The sequence below is a fragment of the Pseudonaja textilis genome, chromosome 1, assembly GCF_049901715.1.
Source record: "Pseudonaja textilis isolate UNSWEBS1 chromosome 1, rPseTex1.2, whole genome shotgun sequence".
In the NCBI taxonomy this organism is placed as follows: Eukaryota; Metazoa; Chordata; class Lepidosauria; order Squamata; family Elapidae; genus Pseudonaja; species Pseudonaja textilis.
In genome coordinates, this window is record NC_141990.1 from 279,468,052 (window position 1) to 279,491,041 (window position 22,990).

The 22,990-nt window shown below is 37.1% G+C and overlaps 1 protein-coding gene across 2 annotated transcripts in view; it reads right to left on the reverse strand.

Annotated features, from left to right (window-relative positions):
- The window catches only part of PRKD1 (protein kinase D1), a 111,881-nt gene that overhangs the window by 4,278 nt on the left and 84,613 nt on the right, over positions 1 to 22,990 (reverse strand). The window contains exons 6-17 of one of the 2 annotated variants that reach the window (XM_087921852.1): positions 19,004 to 19,211; positions 17,524 to 17,601; positions 15,035 to 15,230; positions 14,154 to 14,277; positions 12,460 to 12,537; positions 10,368 to 10,647; positions 9,821 to 9,873; positions 8,346 to 8,418; positions 7,136 to 7,242; positions 5,492 to 5,653; positions 4,590 to 4,688; positions 2,350 to 2,617 (exon numbers count right to left, since the gene is read on the reverse strand). In XM_087921852.1, the coding sequence (XP_087777978.1) occupies positions 2,350 to 2,617; positions 4,590 to 4,688; positions 5,492 to 5,653; positions 7,136 to 7,242; positions 8,346 to 8,418; positions 9,821 to 9,873; positions 10,368 to 10,647; positions 12,460 to 12,537; positions 14,154 to 14,277; positions 15,035 to 15,230; positions 17,524 to 17,601; positions 19,004 to 19,211 (1,726 nt within the window). Of the gene's footprint in view, positions 1 to 2,349; positions 2,618 to 4,589; positions 4,689 to 5,491; positions 5,654 to 7,135; positions 7,243 to 8,345; positions 8,419 to 9,820; positions 9,874 to 10,367; positions 10,648 to 12,459; positions 12,538 to 14,153; positions 14,278 to 15,034; positions 15,231 to 17,523; positions 17,602 to 19,003; positions 19,215 to 22,990 lie in introns of both variants that reach the window. The other variant, XM_026710697.2, reaches the window with a different exon arrangement.

Below are 22,990 nucleotides of genomic sequence, written 5' to 3' on the forward strand. Positions count from 1 at the left end.
GCAGTATTGCAGGCTAATTCTGCTCACTTCCAGTAAGTTTGATCCTGACTGGCCCAAAGTTGACTCAGCCTTCCATCCTTCTGAGGTAAAATGAGAACCCAAATTGTTGGGGGCAATATGCTGACTTTATAAACTGCTTAGAGTGCGCTTTAAAGCACTACGAAGTGAAATATAACAGCGGTTGCCAACCAGTGGGGCGCAGCTCACTGGTGGGCTGTGAGAAAATTTTGGTGGTCCACAGAGAAATGCCACCCCAAAACACTCTCCAAAGCAATTAATCCAGGCTGCGGGGAACACAAGGCTGCACTGCCCACATGGCCCGCGGGAACACAAGGCTTGCATTGCTTGCATTAGGAACAACACCAGGTAGTGAGGGGAGGGGGGAAAGAGCGGAGGGGGGAACTTGCCTGGCCACCAGGTTGCTTCTTCTGCTTCTGCTTTTGGCTGCATGTAAGGAAAGCAGCAAAAGTCTTTCTTTCTCTCCCCAAAACTCCACCAGAAATGAGTGTTTGGGACCCTGCAAGGCATCCTGCTCCAAGAGGCTGTGCTGGCAAAGACTCATTTCTGGCAGAGTTTGAGGGGAGAGAAAGAAAGACTTCTGCTGCTTTCCTTGCATGCAGCCTGAGAATGGAGCTCAAAAGCAGGCTAGGAATGGGGCTGCCTTAGAGGCGGTGTAAGGGAGAGAGAGAAAGAGAAAGAAAATCACCAGCCCTCAAGGTTAGATCAGATCTTTCTTCCTCCCCACCACTCCCTCTGAGAATGGAGCTCAAAGCAGGCTAAGAATGGGGCTGCTTTGGAGGGGGTGGGGATGTGTGAGGGAGAGAGAGAAAGAGAAATCACCAGCCCTTGAGGTTAGATCGAATCTCTCTCTGTCTCTCCTCCCTCCCACCAATATCAGCAAGCCATGTCAGTCAAAATTCACATTAGTGGTCCCTAGGATTTAAAATAATGAGTTTGGTGGTCTCTGAGGTCCAAAAGGTTGGCGACCCCTGACATATAAGTTTAAGTGCTATTGTTATTGCTATTGTTATTAGTAATTGCTAATTCCCATGTGTACTTTCTGAAATTCCTAGCTTAACATGTTGAGAGCTGGCTTAACAAATCACACAGTAACTATGAATTATAAGCCTACCTATTTAAGCATGGTACTAGTCCCAGGAAAACTAGATCCTAATGAGCTTAATGTTAATTTCCAGTATAATAAGACCATATATGTTAGTTTTAAAAAGCTGGACTATTTCATCCCATAATTCAAGAGAGGCATTATATAGACCTGTAACCATCATAGAATTATACAAAAATTATACAAAAATAGTTTTAGTTCAATAACTTTAATGTACTATGTTTTCCATTTCTACTTTAAGAAGTGTTCCAATTCACTTTTCCTGGAAAATTCAGATTCTTTTCAAATATACCAATAGAGCACTGCCAATGTTACCTAGTTTGGTAATGAAATGTCTGCAAGAAAACCACAAGCTCAGTGAACATAAAGAACTCCACTTTTCAAATGTCTAAGTGTTCCTATTCTACATTACTAGAAGAAGCTATCCTGCTGATACATACTGCAGTGTGTCTCTGAAAATGTACGTAATTTAATGTACATACAGAGAGATTCAAACATGGAAGGATTCCATCTCTGGTCAATGTCTTTGTGATGTTGGCAGTAAGCCAATGTTCACTGGTATGTTTGTTGAAGGTTCAGATTCAGTCTCAAAAAGTTCTTTGGAGAGCAGTCTTAGGAAAAGGTTAAACTACTTTAAGGCATTGCAGACATGTTCTCTTTGTATTCCAGGGCTCTCAGAAACAGTTTTTGTGAAGCAAATAGGAAGTGCCACACAGCCCTATTCTAATAAATTGATGTAATTCAATGAGACATGATTAAATATTTTTAGTGATAAAGCTAAGTAAGAATATAGCAGGACAGGACCCTATTAGATCCATTGAAAGGATAAATTGTTATATATCATAAAGTCTCACTCTAGAGGAACTGTACTTCCAAGTACACAAAAGGAAGAAGTCTGCAATCAAGTAACTTCTTGAATGTTTAGTTTTGATTTTTGATAAAAAGGAAAGAATTCACGCACTTTCTATTTAAAATATAATAAAATCTTAGAATAAATTGAACCTCAGTAACAATATTCTCTTTAATTTTATAACTGTATCTTTTTAATCTTTGGATTTGATTGTGGATAATTGGGATTCTTATTTTTAGATAATAGATATATAATATGTATTGTTGGAAATCATCTATGGAATAGATGATAACATCTATGGAAAGGCAAAATATATTTAATTAATAGATATATAAGTACAATAAATAAATAGAAAAGTAAGTAAGTAAGTAAATACCTTCATGAGAGATTTCCTTCCAGGGATTAGGTGGGTACATAAAAGCAGCATTCTGGATTTGATCATGAATATCCTCATCTTCATTGAATGGAAAAGTACCACTGAGGCTAACATAGATAATGACCCCAACAGACCACATATCAAGTGATCTGTTGTATCCTTTGTTTCTCAGAACTTCAGGAGCAAGATATGCTGGTGTACCCACAAGTGAACGTCGGAATGACTTCTCTCCAATAATCCGTGCAAAACCAAAATCACAAAGCTTCACCTATTTGGTACAAAATTGATGACACAACTCTTATGAAGTAGGGCTATATCCAATATCAGATAAATTAATTTTTACTTATACAATGGGATAGCTGATATTCTGATAACTGTCCCCCTCCTTTCCACATACATCCCACTCGTTTGTTGTAAAAGATACTCTCATCTACTGGAGAAAAGTAGTAGATTTGGTATGATGTCAATTTGGTAATGGACAAAAATAGTTGGGAGCTAGAATCCCTATAGTTTTGCTAACTTCAAAAAAAGAGTGATATTATTACGGTTCATTATTGTTCATCACACAGCCAGACTGGATTTGGCATATTATCCACCTATCAAGTCTTTCCCAAGGATATGGGACAGGCAAATGTTGATCTTATATAGTTTTAAAGATGTCATCACAGCATGTAAGCTGTTCTGAGTAAAGCTTTTGCAATTGACTGGTGGTGAATTTGTCAAGCCAATGGTGTTCAAGTGGAGTTTTGGGATTGCATCCAAAGAGCCTATTACTATTGGTATTGGTGCTATAGGTATTACTATTAGCTATAGCCTATTACTATAGCTATAGCCTATTACTATAGGTATTGGTGCTATCTTTGCTTGCTTTTGCCACAGTTGTTCTATTTCTATTTGCAAGTCTTTATAATCTTCTCAGATTCCTTCTCTTCTGTTCTGCAGTCTCCAGGTATTGTCATGTTGACTATCCAGACTTTTTTTGTTTTTCTTATTGACAACTATTAAGTCTGGCATGTTATATGACAGAATGCCTGTCTGTTCAAATTCTAAATGTGGTAGTAGTGGCAGTAGTAGTAGTAGTAGTAGTAGTAGTAGTAGTAGTATTGAAAGAACTTAAGTACATTAAAAGCCTTACAATGTAAGCAACAACTGTAGAGCTAGAGAGAAAATGAAGGAAAGGAATAGTAAATGCACATTTCTTATAAAATGTGTATGATGTACTAATATCAGGCCACAGATTTCCCTAGCAATATTAACAAACTAGTTTCCTCATATATTTGAAATACAAGTGAAGTTGTACAAGAATTTAGTTGATTGCTTTACCCTTCATCCAAGCCCAACCAGCTTTTTTAAAGGAAGGAAGGAAGGAAGGAAGGAAGGAAGGAAGGAAGGAAGGAAGGAAGGAAGGAAGGAAGGAAAGAAAGAAAAAAGAAAGAAAGAAAGAAAGAAAGAAAGAAAGAAAGAAAGAAAGAAAGAAAGAAAGAAAGAAAGAAAGAAAGAAAGAAAGAAAGAAAGACAGGCATGTATGTTTTCTAACTTGATTAATTGTTCTTTGTTATTCAAAACTCACATAGATGCATTGCTTTAAAGCTAAGAAAATTATTCCAAGGGAGTAAGCTGCTGCTTTATCATCATTGGAAATCAACCAATTGCCACTAGAACTTTGGCTTTGGCTACAATCAGGAAAAACATGTTTCATTTATTGTTTATAGCACAAATTATGTAGATTTAGATATACTAATACATTTCATTTTAGTTACAATCTGGAACTCATCTTCACATAACTTAAAGCTTATATTATAAGAGTCATTGATAATGTCAGACTTCCCCATGATAACTTATATAGAGATGCACACAAAGAAAATCTAAAAAATCTCATTTGTGTTCTCACATACAATTTAATCTTCATCCACATAATTCATATTAAAATCAAGATGCATTGATTTACATTTTGCGATTTATAGAGGTATAAAGTGATACATTTTACTGATTCCTTAGTTGTGTTATGGGACTACGGTCATGGAAAGCATTATTGGAACAAAGAATTAAATCATACTTTGAGGAGCTCTGCTTCAAGAAAATGAAACATGTTTTCTTACATTATTTTCTAAAAAAAATAATGTCATATTTCATTGAAAAGCAATTAAAGTTTGAGTGTTATAAATCACTTTCTGTAACTTGTGATTTGTTTTAATAAAGGATTGAACTATATTCCTGCAAAGAAAAATATTCCTACTTGCCTGTGGAAAAGGGTCAGCTGATGCTAGCAATACATTCTCTGGCTTGAGATCACAATGAACAATGTTTTTAAAATGAAGATGCCTCAAAGCAACAAGAATCTGTAAAGAAACAAATTAATTGTTCTGCAACATAGAAAAACCATTCCATGTTTATTTTACATATTAATGTGTTCCTAGAAATGTGATATAACATCAACAAACATAAAGATGGTGATTGGCTTCAGCTGATTTTAAAGGTTTTATGTTATTCCAAATTGGAGCAATAACTTATGAAATGAGAGGAATATAATATTAAGTTTCCATAAAATGTCACCAATGCTCTTTTGTTATCACTGCCTCTACAAAAACCTTGGCCAGCACATACTGTCATACTAATTCAGGAAAAAGCAGTTCAACCATTTCTTTGCTTAACCTGAATTGCACTGGAGAATTTGTTCGGTTTGCATTTTAATATCCAATTACCAATTCACACCTTCTGAATCAATATATGAACAATGCCACAGTCATTTTTGGTATTCACACTTCTTAAGAGTTTTGCACAGCAATTTTCCAAACAAAAATATGTATACTCATGAAATACTATAAAAAAAGCTTGTAAAAAAATGTGTCGATAATGCAAAAATGCCTACAAAATGTGTAAATTAGGAGAAACACACATGAAATATCCTCATAGACTTTAAAAAAAAGAAAAGAAACTGCAAGCTAATGTAGAAATAGGACAGACCAATTAAGATATGAAAACACTACAAACCAAACAAAGCCAAAATTGGCTTGTACATTCATCCTCTAAATGACCTATTTTATACATAAAGAATTTTTGAAAATATATTTAATTTATAGAATTGAATCTCGCACAAAATGAAGTATCATATTTGATGTCTATCCTAATGGACTCTTCTTACCTGGGTAATTAAAAACTTGGTTATCCGCTCTGGCAACCTTCCTTTTTCACTTGACAAAATCATTTCCAACATATCTCCATGGAGTTTCTCCATAACAACAAACACTCTTTCTGGTGTCTCGAACATGCATTCCAGATTTACAACACCCAGGTGATGCAGATTCTATAATAAGAGATAAACACTTTTAAATGAGCCAATTTGTCTCCATCCAATTACAAGATTTCAGAAAATATTAGGTTATTGTGCAGCCATTCATTTTTCAAGTCCTTTGGCACCAGTGAAAGTGTAACAAGGAGGGAAGAAAATACATTAGGAATACCCAGGATAGCACAAATATGCTTAGAACTTGTCAAAAATTTGTTCTGACACATCAACATTTTTCTCCAGGTAGAGAACTGGTCTATTTTGTTTAATCAAACTACAGATAGTTCTTGATTTACAACAATTCATTTTGTGACTGTTCAAAGTTACAACAGCACTGAAAAAAGTGACTTATGATTGTTTTTCACATTTACGACCATGGCAGCATCCCCATCGTCACATGCTCAAAATTTGAATGCTTGGCAACTGGCTCATATTCATAACGGCTAGAGTGTTTCGGGCTCATGTGATCAACTTTTGTGACCTTCTGACAAGCAAAGTCAATGGGAAAGCCACATTCACTTAACAATGTGTTACTAATTTAACAACTGCAGTGATTCACTTAACAACTGTGGCAAGAAACATTGTAAAGTGGGGCAAACCTCACTTAACAAATATCTAACAGACCAATTGTGGTCATAAGTCAAGGACTACCTGTATTTTAAAATTTACAAAGTAATGTTCCTTGCTCTTTAATTTTCACTCTGGAAATCTGTAGTGATAAGCACAATCTCCAGTCAAGAACCAGGCCTAAAGACAAGCTAAAATGTGTCTGTGAAGTGAACTATGATGAATTAGGATTGACATTGGGAGAACATGTTTCCCATTTGGCATCCATCACATAAAATTCTATGAATTTGCCATGAGTATATCTGTTTTATTAAGATTAACATTTAGAAATAGAGCTTGTCTTTAGCCTCTAGGATGTAAAACCTATGCCATTAGCATCTAATTGTAAAACCACATATATTACCCCATTTAAGTTTAGTGTTCCCATCAAGAACCAGACACAGGAAGGCTTCCTTGCTGTAAACCCTGCTGCTAAAACTGTAGATAATTCTGAACATAAGATGCCATCTACCTGTGTTGACTCGTTCTCTTCCCCCCACACACACACACTCCCCACCCTCACAAAAACATTCAACAAGTCCCTCTCTTTTTTTAAATAACTAATATGGGTTAATCTTACATTGTTACATATAGTGGTACAAGTAGAAACAGAACCTTAATATGTACAGATATATATCTGAATTATAATTGTCATAGGTTATCTTACAAATGTATATTAACCACTATAAATACTGGTCATTTTGATTTCCAGATTCATGTATTTAAAAGATTAGAAATTATCTTAAAGAGACATTACTTGAGAACTTTATCTGGTAATTTAGCGTAAAATTAGTTCCATAGATTTCTCATGCTGGAGCCTTTCTCAGTAAGTTTTATTACCCTGCTCTAAATTAAATACATACAGGATATAATTGGTAATTATATAAAAGATACCTGTAAAATTGCAACCTCATTACGAAGCTGGCTTTCTTGCTTAGTTGGAAATCTCAGTTTGTCAATGATTTTAATTGCTACATCTCTTCCTGTTTTCCGATGTTTTCCTGTTTGATGAAAAATATGCCAATTAACATGATCAGTTCTAAGAAGCAGAAGCTTCTTAAAATTCACCTTTTTCTTTTATTAAAATCTAAGTTTTGCCTTTTATAATGGGAATTTTTGTCATCCAATTAATGGTTAACCCAAAGCAGGTTTCCCCAACTAGAGACCTCTGCATATTCTAGGATTACAATACCCATCACTCTTAACTACATTTTCCACATCAAATATAAAGATGAAAGGCAATAAATCTCCTTCACATTTAATCCTTTTTAAACATTTCTGATAGGGCAAAAACAGTACAGCACTGATACTAAAACTGTAGATAATTCTGAACATAACATGTCATTTGCCTATAAGGAAAAACTCATTCTTCTCTCTTTCTCTCTTTCTCTCTCTCTTTCTCTTGTCTCTCTCTCTCTCACACACAAAAGAGAATAGGATAAGAACAAATGTTTTGAACTATTCTTTTTTTCTTGCTCTACACAATATTTTTATACACATTTGCAAGAACAAAGGGCTATGAACCTATCCAAACTACATAACAGAGTTTCATTTGCAAACTCTGCTTCTACATTTTGTAAAATGTCAATAAATTATGAAAACTTGTTTAAAAACTACAGATTATATAGTCCGTAATTTTGCCACACAAACCAGGGCACTTGATAGAAAATGCCACTAGCCATAGTCCACTATGCGCACATGTTTCCCACAAGCTATTACAGAAAAAGAACTAGATGAACATGAGGCTCTCAAGAGAAGCCAGTTTTGTTCAGAGACTAGCAGCCTGAGTACTTTTTTTTTAGTTTTAAAATGGCAGTACAGTAATACTTACAGGGGAGTATATTTCTCAGAATTCAAATTAAAAAAATTAAAATGCAAAAGAAAGTACTGCAAAGTACTGTAGTTTCAGAATATTATAATCATAGTGTATTTCAGATCACAAAACTTTGGGCCACTTGCTGAAAATGACTAAATAATTATTCTGTCTTCCATACAATTATCTTTTGCATAACTTCCTATTTATATAACTTAAATTTTAAATTACTAGAAATCCTGCATTTACATTGCATTTCACTTCCCCCAATGTATAGATAAAGAGTCTTACCCCCATAAACAATTCCAAACTGTCCAGATCCTAAAACTTCATCTGGAAATATTTGATATACTGCACTGATATCCTGTGGATACAAATATTTTGTAACTTGAATTGATTTCTTGAAACTTAAAATTTAAAAAAATAGCAAACAAACATGCCACTGAATACCGCACAAAGGGCAGTGCCCTAAATTTTGGTAAAGGAGGTTTAAATCAATTTTGGAGGAGGTTCAATTGTTTTACTCTACACTGCCAAAAGTGGTCCAGATTATTTACTTCACTTAGGATCCTTCGAAGCTGCTATGTGCTTCTCCATAATCTTCCCCTGTATGGGGAGGTTAGATCCTGGACAAAATTTGTCCAGTATAGTGAGGTCCAGCGAATGTTCCTTGAGGAAGGGGTGAACTAATATCTCAAGAGGCAGGGAAACAACCCCCTCACCCAAGGAACAACTCTCAGCACTAGAACCCATTCACATGACATCCCCTGATCAGCTTTAATTAGTTAGGAGGGGATGGACTTAAGAGGAAGTGGCCATGCTCACAGAAATAAGGACTTTGTCCACTTATAGGCCAGCCAGTTCAAAATGTTCCCATATAACAAGTCAAGCCCTAGGCACCTTCTTAGAACATGAAACAAAACTGGTGTCAAAAGCTCAAATGAATTTGAGTGACTTAATTCAATAGAAGCTGAGAAAATTCTTTTGCATAGCTTTGCTGGGGTATTTCTGCAGCCCCTCTATCCAAGATGGTATGTGTCATCTAAAATACTATTTGCAGGTACATAAGAGCAGAGTAGTATTGATGCTGTTCTTATCACTACAAAGTAGGCCGTAATAGCATCTCTAACCATGTTTAGATGAGTTCATCCCTTGTTGGGCTCAAGGAATGTTCTAGGGCATCTCCCATTTTATCTTGCCCAGTTCCTCTATAAACCATGGATCCACAAGAGGGGAGAGGTTTGCATAAGTTCAGTCCTATCTAAGGTCTCAACAGCCCTCCTGTTCAAGGTGTCAACCAAGGCCCCAAATGAACTGTGCAGCAGACTGGCAGCCACAACTCCCAACTCCCTTGGAAACATAGTATAAGCTTATGGCGATCATAGTAGCCATGAACTTCTGAGCTGCATCAGACTTCATACCTAGAGAGAGCAGATTGATGCCTTCCAAATTTGTAAGTCTACAAGAGGAATTCTAACACCAACCTAGAAATGAAGTCTAGAAACCCAGGCAGGGAAATTGCTGTGCAACAGGAAGGTGGATAGAGTAACAGTAAAAACTATAGAAGACTAAGGCAGGAGCTTTCCCTTGTTACATTAATGCCTTCTATAGTTTCTGAAATTAGTGTAACTAAAATACGTAAATACATATGTCACCATGAATGGAATTAGATTTTATTTGAGAATTTCATTTGTTTAACTATTCTTAAATGTAAGTAAAGAAGGGGGGGAAATCATACTGCCACAATAAAATATGAAAATAATTACCACATTTTCTTGGACCTCGCAATTGGATACAGAAATACTTATGGATATATTTCCTAGAAAGAAAAGATCCCATCATTATTTTACAACATATAATATCAAATAAAAGAATATTACAGTAGTCATATATGCATTTGTGAGAACTTGCCACATGCAAAGAAGAAAACAGAAATAAGAGGAAGGAATAATATATCACTTCTATATAACCAAATTAAATTAGAATTAAATTGTAATGAAAATATATTTAGATTTTTTCTGACTCTGTGCTCTGCCTTCTGCCTTTACTTACCTGATAGCACACTGACTTAAACTTCTGCTTCTGGTATGGACTTAACTGCTGAGGTAAAATGCAGAAATTCATTTCATTCTTTGCACTCATGTATCCACTATACTGTTTAAACATTAGTTCACTACCCAGCAAACTGTTTCTAATAAATGTCTCTTGTTGTTATGAGATGCTTTAGTGTTGTGGAGATATCAACTGAGCCTTTAACTGGTCTGGGATGTTTCTGTGTTATACATGAATAGAGGTCAGAGACCTCAGACTTACTGTGCAAACTTGGTCCTGAACCAGTGGATGCTCCTTTGGGAATGACAGGCATCAGGGCATGCTGGATTGCCATCTCCCACATTCTTGCCACATCTGGGCCACAACCATTTGTGAGTACGCTGTTATTAACTGAAGGACTTGGTAGGTTTTCAATGTTTTCCCCAACATAATAAACCACATTAGCTGTCATTATTTCAAAGCAGTGGGGATTTGCTTCTTGTGGTAAAAAACTGAAATTTTTTGCAGGTTCCAGGGATAGTATTTCAGACAATGGAATTTCCTGTGAAGAACAGTTATTCATGTTATTCCAAGACTTATTTTCCAAAGTTTGTTTATTTCTTGCAGGACTGTGTTCTGCTTATTTTATATATCTAAATACTGATTTGTTCCCAACTTTTGAGAACTTAGTGAAATCCAGTTCTCAGCTCATGAAGTTCTATCTCTTCTATGATCTTCTGGTCCTTGCATCTTGGCACTCCACCTGGGGAGGAAGCTAAATGTTCTTTACAGGTCATACTTTGAGAATCAAGAACTTAAACTTATCTTCTTTCTAGCAAACTAACTTCTAAATCAGGAGTTCCTAAACTGTTTGCCAAGATAGCTCCCCTGAATCTTAATGTCACATTTCCTTTAAAAATTCAAATACAAAGTGAGCACAAATGAAAAATGAAAACAATACAATGAAACTTTGGGAAAGATAGATTATGGTAAGGTAAAAGTAAAAAGTAAATGTTCCCTGTCCTCTAGGGGGAAGTGCTTATTTCCATTTCTTAGCTAAGGAAGCCAATGTTGTCTGAAGATATTTCCATGGTCACATGGTCAGCATGTCTGCTGAGGTACACAGTACACTATAACCTTCCCACCGAAATGGTACCTATTTATCAGCTTTTATTTGAGTGCTTTGCATGCAGGAGTTGGGGCAAGAACGGGAACTTATCTTGTTATGAGGTACCTGAATCTGGAACTGCCAACAAGCCAGTATCTTAACCTCTAGGTCACCCTGCCCTATAGATTTATTCTAACAATAGACAGATAAGAGATTCTTCACACCTCTTCTGGACATGGTCTATATCTCCCTGTGGGAGATATACCTCACAGTTTGCAAAATCCTGTTCTAAATAGCAACAGCTCAATCATACCTCAAACACACACACCTTGTTCCTCACAATCTACATATCCTAAAGTTTTTTTTTTACTTTATTCATTTATTTATCACATTTTTAAACTACCCATCTCCCTCACAGAGGGACTCACAAATATTCTGCTAGAATCCAGACAGTACTTTTAGCCAAAATCATGGTTCATATTAGAATAACTGAAAAGATAATTACAGAGAGCTTTCTTTACCCTTTCTTCTTGGAAAAAAAAGCTCAGAGAAGGGTTAGGTTTAAATATTACCTCCTACATTTTTCATGGCATCTGCCGGTTTAAATATTATAATTATGTTTAGTAATTAAATGATAAATGTTGGCATCAATAGTAATGTATTAGACATTAGGTTTTTACAAATCATTTGATGAGCTGATTTGCTAACTACCCCACTGGAAATGTCTTCTGGGCATGCAAATGCATGTCCAAAAGATCTCAGGAGGACCTGGAACCAGTTGATCTGAGCTTTAAAAGCAGCTGCAGCTGCTTCATGGCTTTGAGAAGCAGATCTAGAGGGATGTTTAATTCATCAGTGAAGGCTCATCAGATAATTTGCACAGGCTTACTAAAAACACTGGAGAAACTTGGTAAGATCAAGTTTAATTCAAGGTTTGGAAACCCACAATTTCCACACTATATTTTAAAAAAAACTTCTTTCTTGCTCAGATTCACACTAGAGCTGTAGTCTGATTTTCCCCAATCTCTGTACTGATGGTAAAAGTAAGCCAAGTTTGTTACATGTGAAAGAGAAAAGGGCCTTCCCCATTCCTAGCAACTACTGTAGATAATCTACTTCAGAAGACAACTCTCAGTAATGTTATTAGGCTGAATTTTTTTATGATGTGCCCTTCCAGAGCCAATGAGAATCAGGCAGCATCCAAGCCCAGATAAGTACTGGTAAGTATGTAATTAAACTTTGTCTTAAACTTGAAACCATTTTTACCTTGTAATATTTGCTTTCAGTTTCATTTTGAAACAAAGTGATACATTTGCTGTCCAATCTCCAGTAATGCCGCTTCCTCTGTATGGAAGTAGAAAATTAAAATACTTTAATAGTAAAGAACACAGCTATAATGAAATGAAATGAAATAATGCAATAATGCAGATTTAGACAAATAAATGGTTTGTAGTTAATACAGAGAAGTGCTTCAGAGCATCATTTTATATTGCCTAAAAGTAATGTGTTAAATCCAATTTCCTTATATGTTTTGTTATGTTATTCTCTGAAGATTGCATTTTCCACTGGGTAACATTTGTCAAATGTGTCTTTCCCTTCTCTTATAAATATCTATCAATAAAATAAATATATATCAATAAAATAATATTTTGCTTGGCAAAGTTTATACTGTACAAAGTTTCTATTTATCATTCCATGTTAATAGATCAGAAACAGACTGATTAACATACAACATTTTGAGTCAAAAGTGGTATTATATCTGAAATTATGTGTGTTAGAAAAAGGATATTTATTAATTTATTTATTAAATTTATATATTGTTTTCCAATTATACACGAGGCACTGTTCAAAGCAAGAAACTGGGACCTATCAAATGACACTGCATCAGGTAATCAAGATGTTCTTGACCAGCGGTACCCAACTTTTCTGGTTCTGTACATCGCCGGTGGCAGTAGGGGAGGAGTGGGAATGGTTTCGTGTTTATCCCATTTGCACAAATACAGCTTCATGCACTCATCCACTGCTTGCATGGTCCGGTCCCCAACAGGGCGTGGTCTGGTACTAGGCTGTGGCCTGGAAGTTGTGGGTTCCTATTCTTGACTTCATACTAACCAACATAAGCTAATGGAAAGTAACCATGAAATATGTGGTGGAAAATATCTATTTTTATAGATATCAATGAAAAAAGTTTACTCAATCTCTATATAAAAGCGAAATACCACTCACGCATCATCACACAATCTCCAGAACCATAAAGCCTACAAACTTGAAATTTGGCATGTATGTTCCTCTTGGCTTCTAGATGCTCACTAAGTAAGGATTTTTTGAAATGACCATCAGAGCATACGTATTTCACATATTATTATTAATACAGTCTGATGCTAAGGAGTTTCAGTTTCATAGCAGCAACCAGCTTTATTACAGAACAGTTGAGCTAAGCCACATCCAGGCTCCTTGCTGTCTCCTTCTTGCTCACACAGCAAATACTGTTTCAGTTTCCATGTTTCAGTTTCCAAACAGCCCTCAACTCTCACACACTGACAGAACACTAGCCAGATGAATACCAATGGATGCTGGTAGGCAGAGGTACAATTTTCCCCCTTATTTAAGCCCAATCACACAGTTTCATAGTGAAGCACGGGAATAGAGCTAGTACCTTTATAACCAACACTGAAATGAAATGTTACAGCTTAGAAAAAAATAGATGTTATTCCAATACATATAATAGGAAAACTATTTTGTGGGAACACCTGAGTGTCCCTTTGTACACTACCTAAGTTCTCTGAACACCATCCCAGGTTTGCTTTTTGTGTGACTCTTGAAGCACTTTGTATACATGGAAATTAAACTGCAGCATACACAATGTAATCATGAACAATGAAAGACTTCTGCAAAGTACCCTGAATGTTCTTTATTTCAGTGTTAAATAAATGAATAGGTTCAGCTAATTACTTCCTTACCAAACTGTCTTTGCTTGTGTAGTGAACCATCCATCCTTCTTTTATTACTGTACTACTTCTCCTTTTTGCATGTTTGACAGATTGTACCACTCTCATTAATGGGATATTATTGCTTGTTGAAGGGCTTGAAAAAAAAAAGAACAGCAAACTGAATAACATTATTTGAATGAAACTTTCAAAGAGAGACAATTTGAAGGGTTATTTGTTCAACTCATGTAATTCTGAACAGCTATTTATTGCAGCATAATAATATCTAGAATCACATTCATTTGTTATATTTATGAACTTACATAGCCACCCCAATATAGACGTGTCACTAGAAGGTTTTAAAAGGAGCTACATTGCTACCTGTTTTGTATGATCTAATTGAGTTGATTGGTCTAGATCACGGGTATCAAACTTGCAGCATCACCGTTGCTGTCACATAACATTTTGCAAGGTCTTCCCCATTTCCAGAACTGGAGTGGGCGTGGCCTGCGCATGACGCATCCAGCCTATGGGCCACTAGTTTGACACCCTGGATCTAGATCATACATAATTTACCTTATATCTAAATGACACATTCAATTAAATAGAACATTAAAATTATATTACAATAAAACTAAAATGGAATTTAGACACATATCATTTGATCTCAGTATGATATTACTTGGAAAAAAAGAACCAAGAACCTCAAGGTGGCAAACACATCCAACAGACCTTCCTCCTCCTATTTTCCCCACAACCACCCTGTAAGGTGAGTTGGCCTGAGAAAGTGTGATTGGTCCAAGGTCACCCAGCTGGCTTTCATGGCTAAGACAGGACTAGGACTCAGTCTCCAGCTATCCAGCCTGGTGTCACAGCCACTAGATCAAACTGATCTCTCACTAAGCTAAACTTACCTGATCATTCTGTTACTCTCATCATGGTCAAGATCAATGTCCTGCATGTCTCCACTGTCACCTGGATTCACCATCTCAGTATCAGCCACCATGGAATCTTCCATTTCATCTAAGAGGCCACTGTTTCTTTCACTGTCATTGTCATCACTTCCCTCTTCCATCACTATATCAGTCTCCGTTCCAGGGCTAAGCAAGTCTGGAATGTTTTAAAAAACTACATTGTTATAGCAGTCCGAAAAATAGTTCAAGCTGAATTGGCAACATTATTCCACATTACATAAGTAAACCTTATCTCATCTTCAAGTCTCTAAAACTGCTTTGGAGGGCTTTTTATATTTGGAGCAGATTTTGTAGTTGAGGGAAGGAAGAATAAAACTCCCTGGCTCATTGGTGAATACAAATTTAGTCATTGGATGAAGCTAGTTGAACAGAATGTTATATCTAAACAGTATATCTACCGTTATGTCTAAAATAAATGTAGAAAATCAGTAGTGAAATTACATCAAGAATATTCTTTAACTTCTGCAAAAATACTATATTGTATTTGTGACCATATATTAGCATATTAGCCAATGCAAAGCATTTTTCCTATTAATAAGCAAGAAACAGCACAACTTTTATATACAATGTAGGCATATGTATTGATCCATTTTATCTGTGGGATGAAAAAGCCTGATGAATATAAGGTAAAGATAAATTATTCCATGGACACAAATGTATTGTTTTTGGCAACAATATAGAAATAGTTTGTCATGGTCAAGGACATTGACTGCCTTCAATGATATTTTTCAACTTCTCTGCCTAATATGACACCCTGTATTTTCTTATACATCTCTCATTTTTTTTTAGCTTTTTAAGATAGGCTAATATTGGCTTCCATCTGCTATAATCAGATGCATATAGGTGAAAACAACACGAGTGAGGGGAAAGTATGAATAATAAATAGCATGTCATGTAGATAGATATAACAAGTTTTTAATCTCAGTTTATCTAATTGTATAAATTACAAAACTAGATTAAGCCAAAATCTTGACAGAAACTGTTGAAGAAAGGAGAAGAGGGAAAGAAATTATAAAAAATAAAGACAAAGACATTGGTGAAGTAGCAGATCACCAGGTGTTATTAAGGAGATGGGAGTAAATGATGATTAGTAGAACTATTGACAAAATTAAACAACATTTTAGCATTTTGCTGTAGCCCACAATGAATAAAATAGAGCTAAGCCTGTAAATATATAAAAATATCCACAGATTACAACAAATATTTTATCAAATCAATGGCAACCTATAAAACTCAAATCTTTATCATATAGTGTCTTATATATTTATTTTCTAAGCATTTTCTTTTTAGCTTTATTCAATATTGAAAATGCACTAGGGGAATCGGCCATTCCTCTAGTATCTTTTTCTGTAAGTTTACATGTTTTGTGCCAGAAAGAAATTGTTCCCTTAATTATCTTTATAATACAGTATTTTAATAATACTGTAAGTACCAGTACTGTAATCTTGCCTCTCTCTGGAATGAATTTTCAATAAACTTTTTTCGAATCCTTGGCTGATTGCTTAAGGATGGCAAACATCCTCATGCAATTTCCTGAAAGTCATTCTCCTTTGGCAGGCATAACAATTACAGAGGAAAATAAGGTTTGCCTACAAATTGATTCATTTGGGGGAGATTCTTCACAGAAAAGGTTGCTTCTAAATACTGAAAGTCTGCACTACTGAAAAAAGTATGTTATAAAGACAACATTGATCAGTTGAGTGGGGATAAGGTGCATGCACAAGGCTGGGCCGCATGTGAAGGGGTGGGGTGCATGTGTGGGATAAGGTGTGCATGCACAGGGGTTATGGAGGTCAGACACGCATGTGCGGGGGTGCAGGGGGTCACATGTGCATGTGCAAGGGAATGGGTACATGCACGGGGCATGGGCATGCATTGCATTTTGGGGGTGCATGTGCATGTGTTTTGGACACTTGGTGCCAAAAAGGTTAGCCATCACTACCTATACCATTTCAGACAAATGGTTCTCCAATCTCTTCTTAAAAACTTCCAGTGTTGGAGCATTCACAACTTCTGGAGGCAAGTTGTTCCACTGATTAATTGTTCTAACTGTCAGGAAATTTCTCCTTAGTTCTAGGTTGCTTCTGTCCTTGACTAGTTTCCTTTCTTTGCTTCTTGTTCTGCCTTCAGGTGCTTTGGAAAATGGGTTGACTCCCTCTTCTTTGTGGTGACCCCTAAAGTATTGGAACACTGCTATCAGGTCACTAGTCCTTCTTTTCATTAAACTAGACATACCCAATTCCAGCAACTGTTCTTTATATGTTTTAGCCTCCAGTCCCCTAATCATCTTTGTTGCTCTTCTCTGCACTCTTTCTAGAGTCTCAACATCTTTTTTACATCTGTTTTTTTCTTCATCTCACTAATAAATAACTGCTGTTTTTTAAATAGTTTTTAGGGTACAGAATACTAATATCTTTGATGCAACTTACCTCCATTAATGGCCACTTCTCCAAGGCAATTATTCGGTACTTTTGGTGCACAACGTTTGTGACAGTTGAATCTACAATCTTTTTAAAGAAAAGATGCATAATTTGCACAAATTGCTTGATTATAATGTGACAGTTTCAGATACAAAGAACCTGGTTAAAGCTGGATATGAGACAGTGGTTCTTGACTTAGACAGCAAATCTCAATTCAAGCAAACCAAGGTTTGATGCTATGTGAAAAAGCTGAAATGAATTCCAGTTATTTTCTCCTCTTCCTGGAATTACTTCCCTGCCAGCTATTCCATGCAGTTCAATCAAGTGACTGTTCCACAGCATAGGATCATATAAAATATACTGTAAGCCTATTTTAAGAAGGCAGTGATAAAGTAGATCCAAATGATGTATGACATTTTACCTCCTAAGAAAGCTTTGCTATATTTGAATCCCAGCAAGAATCCTGCACTAAGAACATCTGAATTCTATTTGTATATTTGTAGCATACTTTTGCATCATAATAATAATCCTTTAATATTTTGTATCCTTTATTTCAATTTTTCTACACTGTTACAGAAAGTTGCTATGACAGACAGAGTAGAATTTCAGTCTAATTACGAGAAATCTTATTCGTGACTCCTCTACAGCATATGAACGTTTCATAAGCAACAGACATACATTCAGGGACACATTCAAGAATGGAAGTTAAAATAGCTAACTATCTTTCAGTAACATATTTCTGAAAACTTGTTCAAAAATTCACACCTATTCACTGTATAATACACTAAATCATCAATTGTAGAAAAAAAAATTCCATAATCACACATTTTGTAATGAGTTGCCTGAAAGGCTAAATCTGGTTTGCACATGTAGTGCGCAACATTAAACTATACTGTACTTCCAAATAGCAATAGCACTTAGATTTATATAGCACGTCATAGAGCTTTACAGCACTCTCTGAGTGGTTTACAGAGTCAGCATATTGCCCCAACAATCCAGGTCCTCATTTTACCAACTTCAGAAGGATGGAAGGCTGAGTCAACTTTGAGCCCTGTCAGAATCAAACTGCTAGCAGTCAGCAGAGTCAGCCTGCAACACTGCATTTGAACCACTATGCCATGGCACAGCTCATGGGCAAAATTTACCCATTGTCATATCTCATACCATGCCATCAAAGTTGAAAAACACTGCATTAGAGTATAATAATTGGGAGAGACATTGGAGATATCTAATGTAAGCTCTGGTATTCCAAGCTAATGATAAGAACAGTTGTATAGTTTAGCACAGCTGCAAACAAATGAATTAAGATTTTGTTCTCCAAAATACATACTATCTTTCAAGCTGACATACTGTTGTCTGTATCCTATCAGTTCAGAAAAATATCAGCATATAACTCAGGACTCAATAGCAACAAATTAAATATTAAAATGTTTTAAAAAAATTTAAAACAGATGCATTATTATCATGCTTTCAGTTCTAAATTGCTTACCTTTGCACTGTAAGCCTTGTCTAAAAAGTCCTTTAAGTAACTTCTTGCAGTACTGACAAACTGTTGGCCTTGTATATGAGTGAATGACAAAAGTATGAGGCACTTTAACCTTGGAAAGTAAAATCTTGTCAAGCTGAATAGGTCGTCCAATGTGTGATTGTGAATTCAACCTCTTCTCTCTTCCAAGTAAAAAATCAGGTGGTGATTTCTGCTACAATAGGTCGATAAGATACATAAAGTCATTTTAGTATGGAAGGTGTGTGTGTGTGTGTGTGTGTTTTTAAAAAAAGAGCTTAAACCAATACTCTAGTCTCTCAGGCTCCTTACAGGAATTCCTTTTTGTATTTTCTCCCTTACCCATAAAGCATTTATAGTGAAGCAGCCCCCAAAAATATCAGAAATAGATTATCAATTGAGATTTCTGGACATGAAAAATTCTACACTTGACCAAATGAACCTATGTTCAATTTTAGCAATACAATTAATTTTTAATCCAATTAGTTCTCCAGCATATTATATAGTAAATATGAGTGTGTGTGTGTGTTTGTGTGTGTGTGTGTGTGCGTGATATTGTAGAATACATCCATAAGAACACTGCATACTTTTAAATACAGAACAATTATATTCTTAAGTCATTGCTTGGAACTGACCAGATAAGTTGAAAACAAAAACAGACTTAAACTTCAAACATGTCCATTTCTACCATAGATAGATAGATAGATAGATAGATAGATAGATAGATAGATAGAGATAGAGATATTTGTTATACATACACATACATACACATATACATACACACACACACATATACATACACACACACACACACACACACACACACATATATATATATATATATATATATATATATATATATATTTTTTTTCTGAGGTTCTCAGGGTATTTATATGTGGATCTTTGGTTGTTCGGGTTTTCTCCCGCGTAAGATTCAAGTATCTAGGCAACGTTTCGATGAAGTCTCATTCATCATCTTCAGGCTTCTGTCTCTGGCTCTGTGCTTCTCAGAGTAATGTGAGATTGCAGCTGCTTCCTCCTTTTAACTGCCAGTGGGGTGGGACTTGATTGGGTGGGGGCTTGGCTGTGTTCTGATTGGGTGGGGGTGTGTTCTCATTGGTAGGGGGTTTGGTTGTGTTCTGATTGGTTGGGGAGTTAGCCGTGTTCTGATTGGTTGGAGGCGTGTTCTGTTCAGGTGGGGGCTTGGTTGTGCTCCGGTTAGTATTAGTTGCTGGGGGATTTGAGCTGGTGAGTTGTGATCTTGCTGTTTGGCTTCTAGTTCGTGGTCCTGCTGCATCTTCATAGTGGGTGTCGGTTTGCTTCATGTATGGCTCGGAGGGGTTTGAAGTGGGTAGTGATGCAGCTGCCGTGCAGCTTCTGGTCCATGGTCGTGTCTCATCTTCTGAGTGGGTGGGAGTCTGTTTTCTACATGGAAGTGTGGTGGTGGCATCTTGTGTGGCTCTCATGGGTGTGGGTCTGGTGTCCTTCTTCATGTTAGGTACTCGTCTGTTCATGAGGGAGGGTTTCCAAATGGCTGGAAGGCGGGAGGTGTCATCTCGTTTGTTCATGCTGTGTGGGCGTTTTCTATCTCTATGGCTTCTCTGATTATTCTGCTGTTGAAGTGTTCGGTTTTGGCGATAGTTCTGGTATTTTTAAAATCAATTTCATGTCCTGTGGCTTTGAGGTGTTGGACCAGAGAAGAGGTCGTTTCTTCTTTTTTGATTGAGTTCTTATGTTCTTCAATGCGTGCATTTATTCTTCTGTTAGTTTGTCCAATGTATGTGGTAGGGCAGGCAGTGCAGGGGATTTCGTATACTCCTTGGTTTTCTAATTGATTTTGTCTTTGGGGTTTCTTAGGATGGTGGATATTTTTCTGTTTGTGCAGAATGCTGTTTTGATGTTGTGTTTTTGGAGGATCTTGCTAATTTTGTCTGTAGTGCCTTTTATATATGGGAGGAGGGCTTTGCTGTTTTCCTGTTCTCTGTCTTGGATTTTGGTTGGGGTTTCTTTTTGGATTAGGTGGGTAATCTTCTTTCTTTGGAATCCATTGGCTGTAAGTACGTTGGTGAGAGTGTGTAGTTCGGTTTTTTGGTGTTGTTCATCGGCTAAGCATTTTGTTCTGGAGATGAGTGTCTTGGCTACGGAATTGATCTGAGACACGACCATGGACCAGAAGCTGCACTACAGCTGCATCACTACCCACTTCAAACCCCTCCGAGCCATACATGAAGCAAACCAACACCCACTATGAAGATGCAGCAGGACCACGAACTAGAAGCCAAACAGCAAGATCACAACTCACCAGCTCAAATCCCCCAGCAACTAATACTAACTGGAGCACAACCAAGCCCCCACCTGAACAGAACACGCCTCCAACCAATCAGAACACGGCTAACCCCCAACCAATCAGAACACAACCAAACCCCCTACCAATGAGAACACACCCCCACCCAATCAGAACACAGGCAAGCCCCCACCCAATCAAGTCCCACCCCACTGGCAGTTAAAAGGAGGAAGCAGCTGCAATCTCACATTACTCTGAGAAGCACAGAGCCAGAGACAGAAGCCTGAAGATGATGAATGAGACTTCATCGAAACGTTGCCTAGATACTTCGAATCTTACGCGGGAGAAAACCCGAACAACCAAAGATCCATATATATATATATATATATATATTTGTTTTCTGAGGTTCTCGCGGGTATTTGTATGTGGATCTTTGGTTGTTCGGGTTTTCTCCCGCGTAAGATTTGAAGTATCTAGGCAACGTTTCGATGAAGTCTCATTCATCATCTTCAGGCTTCTGTCTCCGGCTCTGTGTTTCTCAGAGTAATGTGAGATTGCAGCTGCTTCCTCCTTTTAACTGCCAGTGAGGGTGGGACTTGATTGGGTGGGGGCTTGGCTGTGTTCTGATTGGGTGGGGGTGTGTTCTCATTGGTAGGGGGTTTGGCTGTGTTCTGATTGGTTGGGGGGTTAGCCGTGTTCTGATTGGTTGGAGGCGTGTTCTGTTCAGGTGGGGGCTTGGTTACCCGCCCTCATGAACAGACGAATACCTAACATGAAGAAGGACACCGGACCCACACCCATAAGAGCCACACAAGATGCCACCACCACACTTCCATGTAGAAAACAGACTCCCACCCATTCAGAAAATGAGAAACGACCATGGACCAGAAGCTGCACTGCAGCTGCATCACTACCTACTTCAAACCCCTCTGAGCCATACATGAAGCAAACCGACACCCACTATGAAGATGCAGCAGGACCACGAACTAGAAGCCAAACAGCCAGATCACAACTCTCCAGCTCAAATCCCCAGCAACTAAGACTAACCTGAGCACAACCAAGCCCCCACCTGAACAGAACACGCCTCCAACCAATCAGAACACGGCTAACCCCCAACCAATCAGAACACAGCCAAACCCCTACCAATGAGAACACACCCCACCCAATCAGAACACAGCCAAGCCCCCACCCAATCAAGTCCCACCCCACTGGCAGTTAAAAGGAGGAAGCAGCTGCAATCTCACATTACTCTGAGAAACACAGAGCCGGAGACAGAAGCCTGAAGATGATGAATGAGACTTCATCGAAACGCTTGCCTAGATACTTGAATCTTACGCGGGAGAAAACCCGAACAACCAAAGATCCATCCATATATATATATATATATATATATATATATATATATATATATATATATATAAAATTTCTTAAGTTTTCGCAGGTATTTATATGTATGGTATTCAGCTTTCTTGAGTATATTCCCACATCATTATAGTTGTGCTTTTAAACTTGTAACAACGTTTCGGCAGAATCTCATCTGCCATCATCAGGCTTCTGTATAGACGAATTGGCCACTGTGAAAGCTTGACTCACAGACGAACACAATACAGAAGCCTGATGATGGCAGATGAGATTCTGCCAAAACATTGCTACAACTTTAAAAGCACAACTATAATGACGTGGGAAAA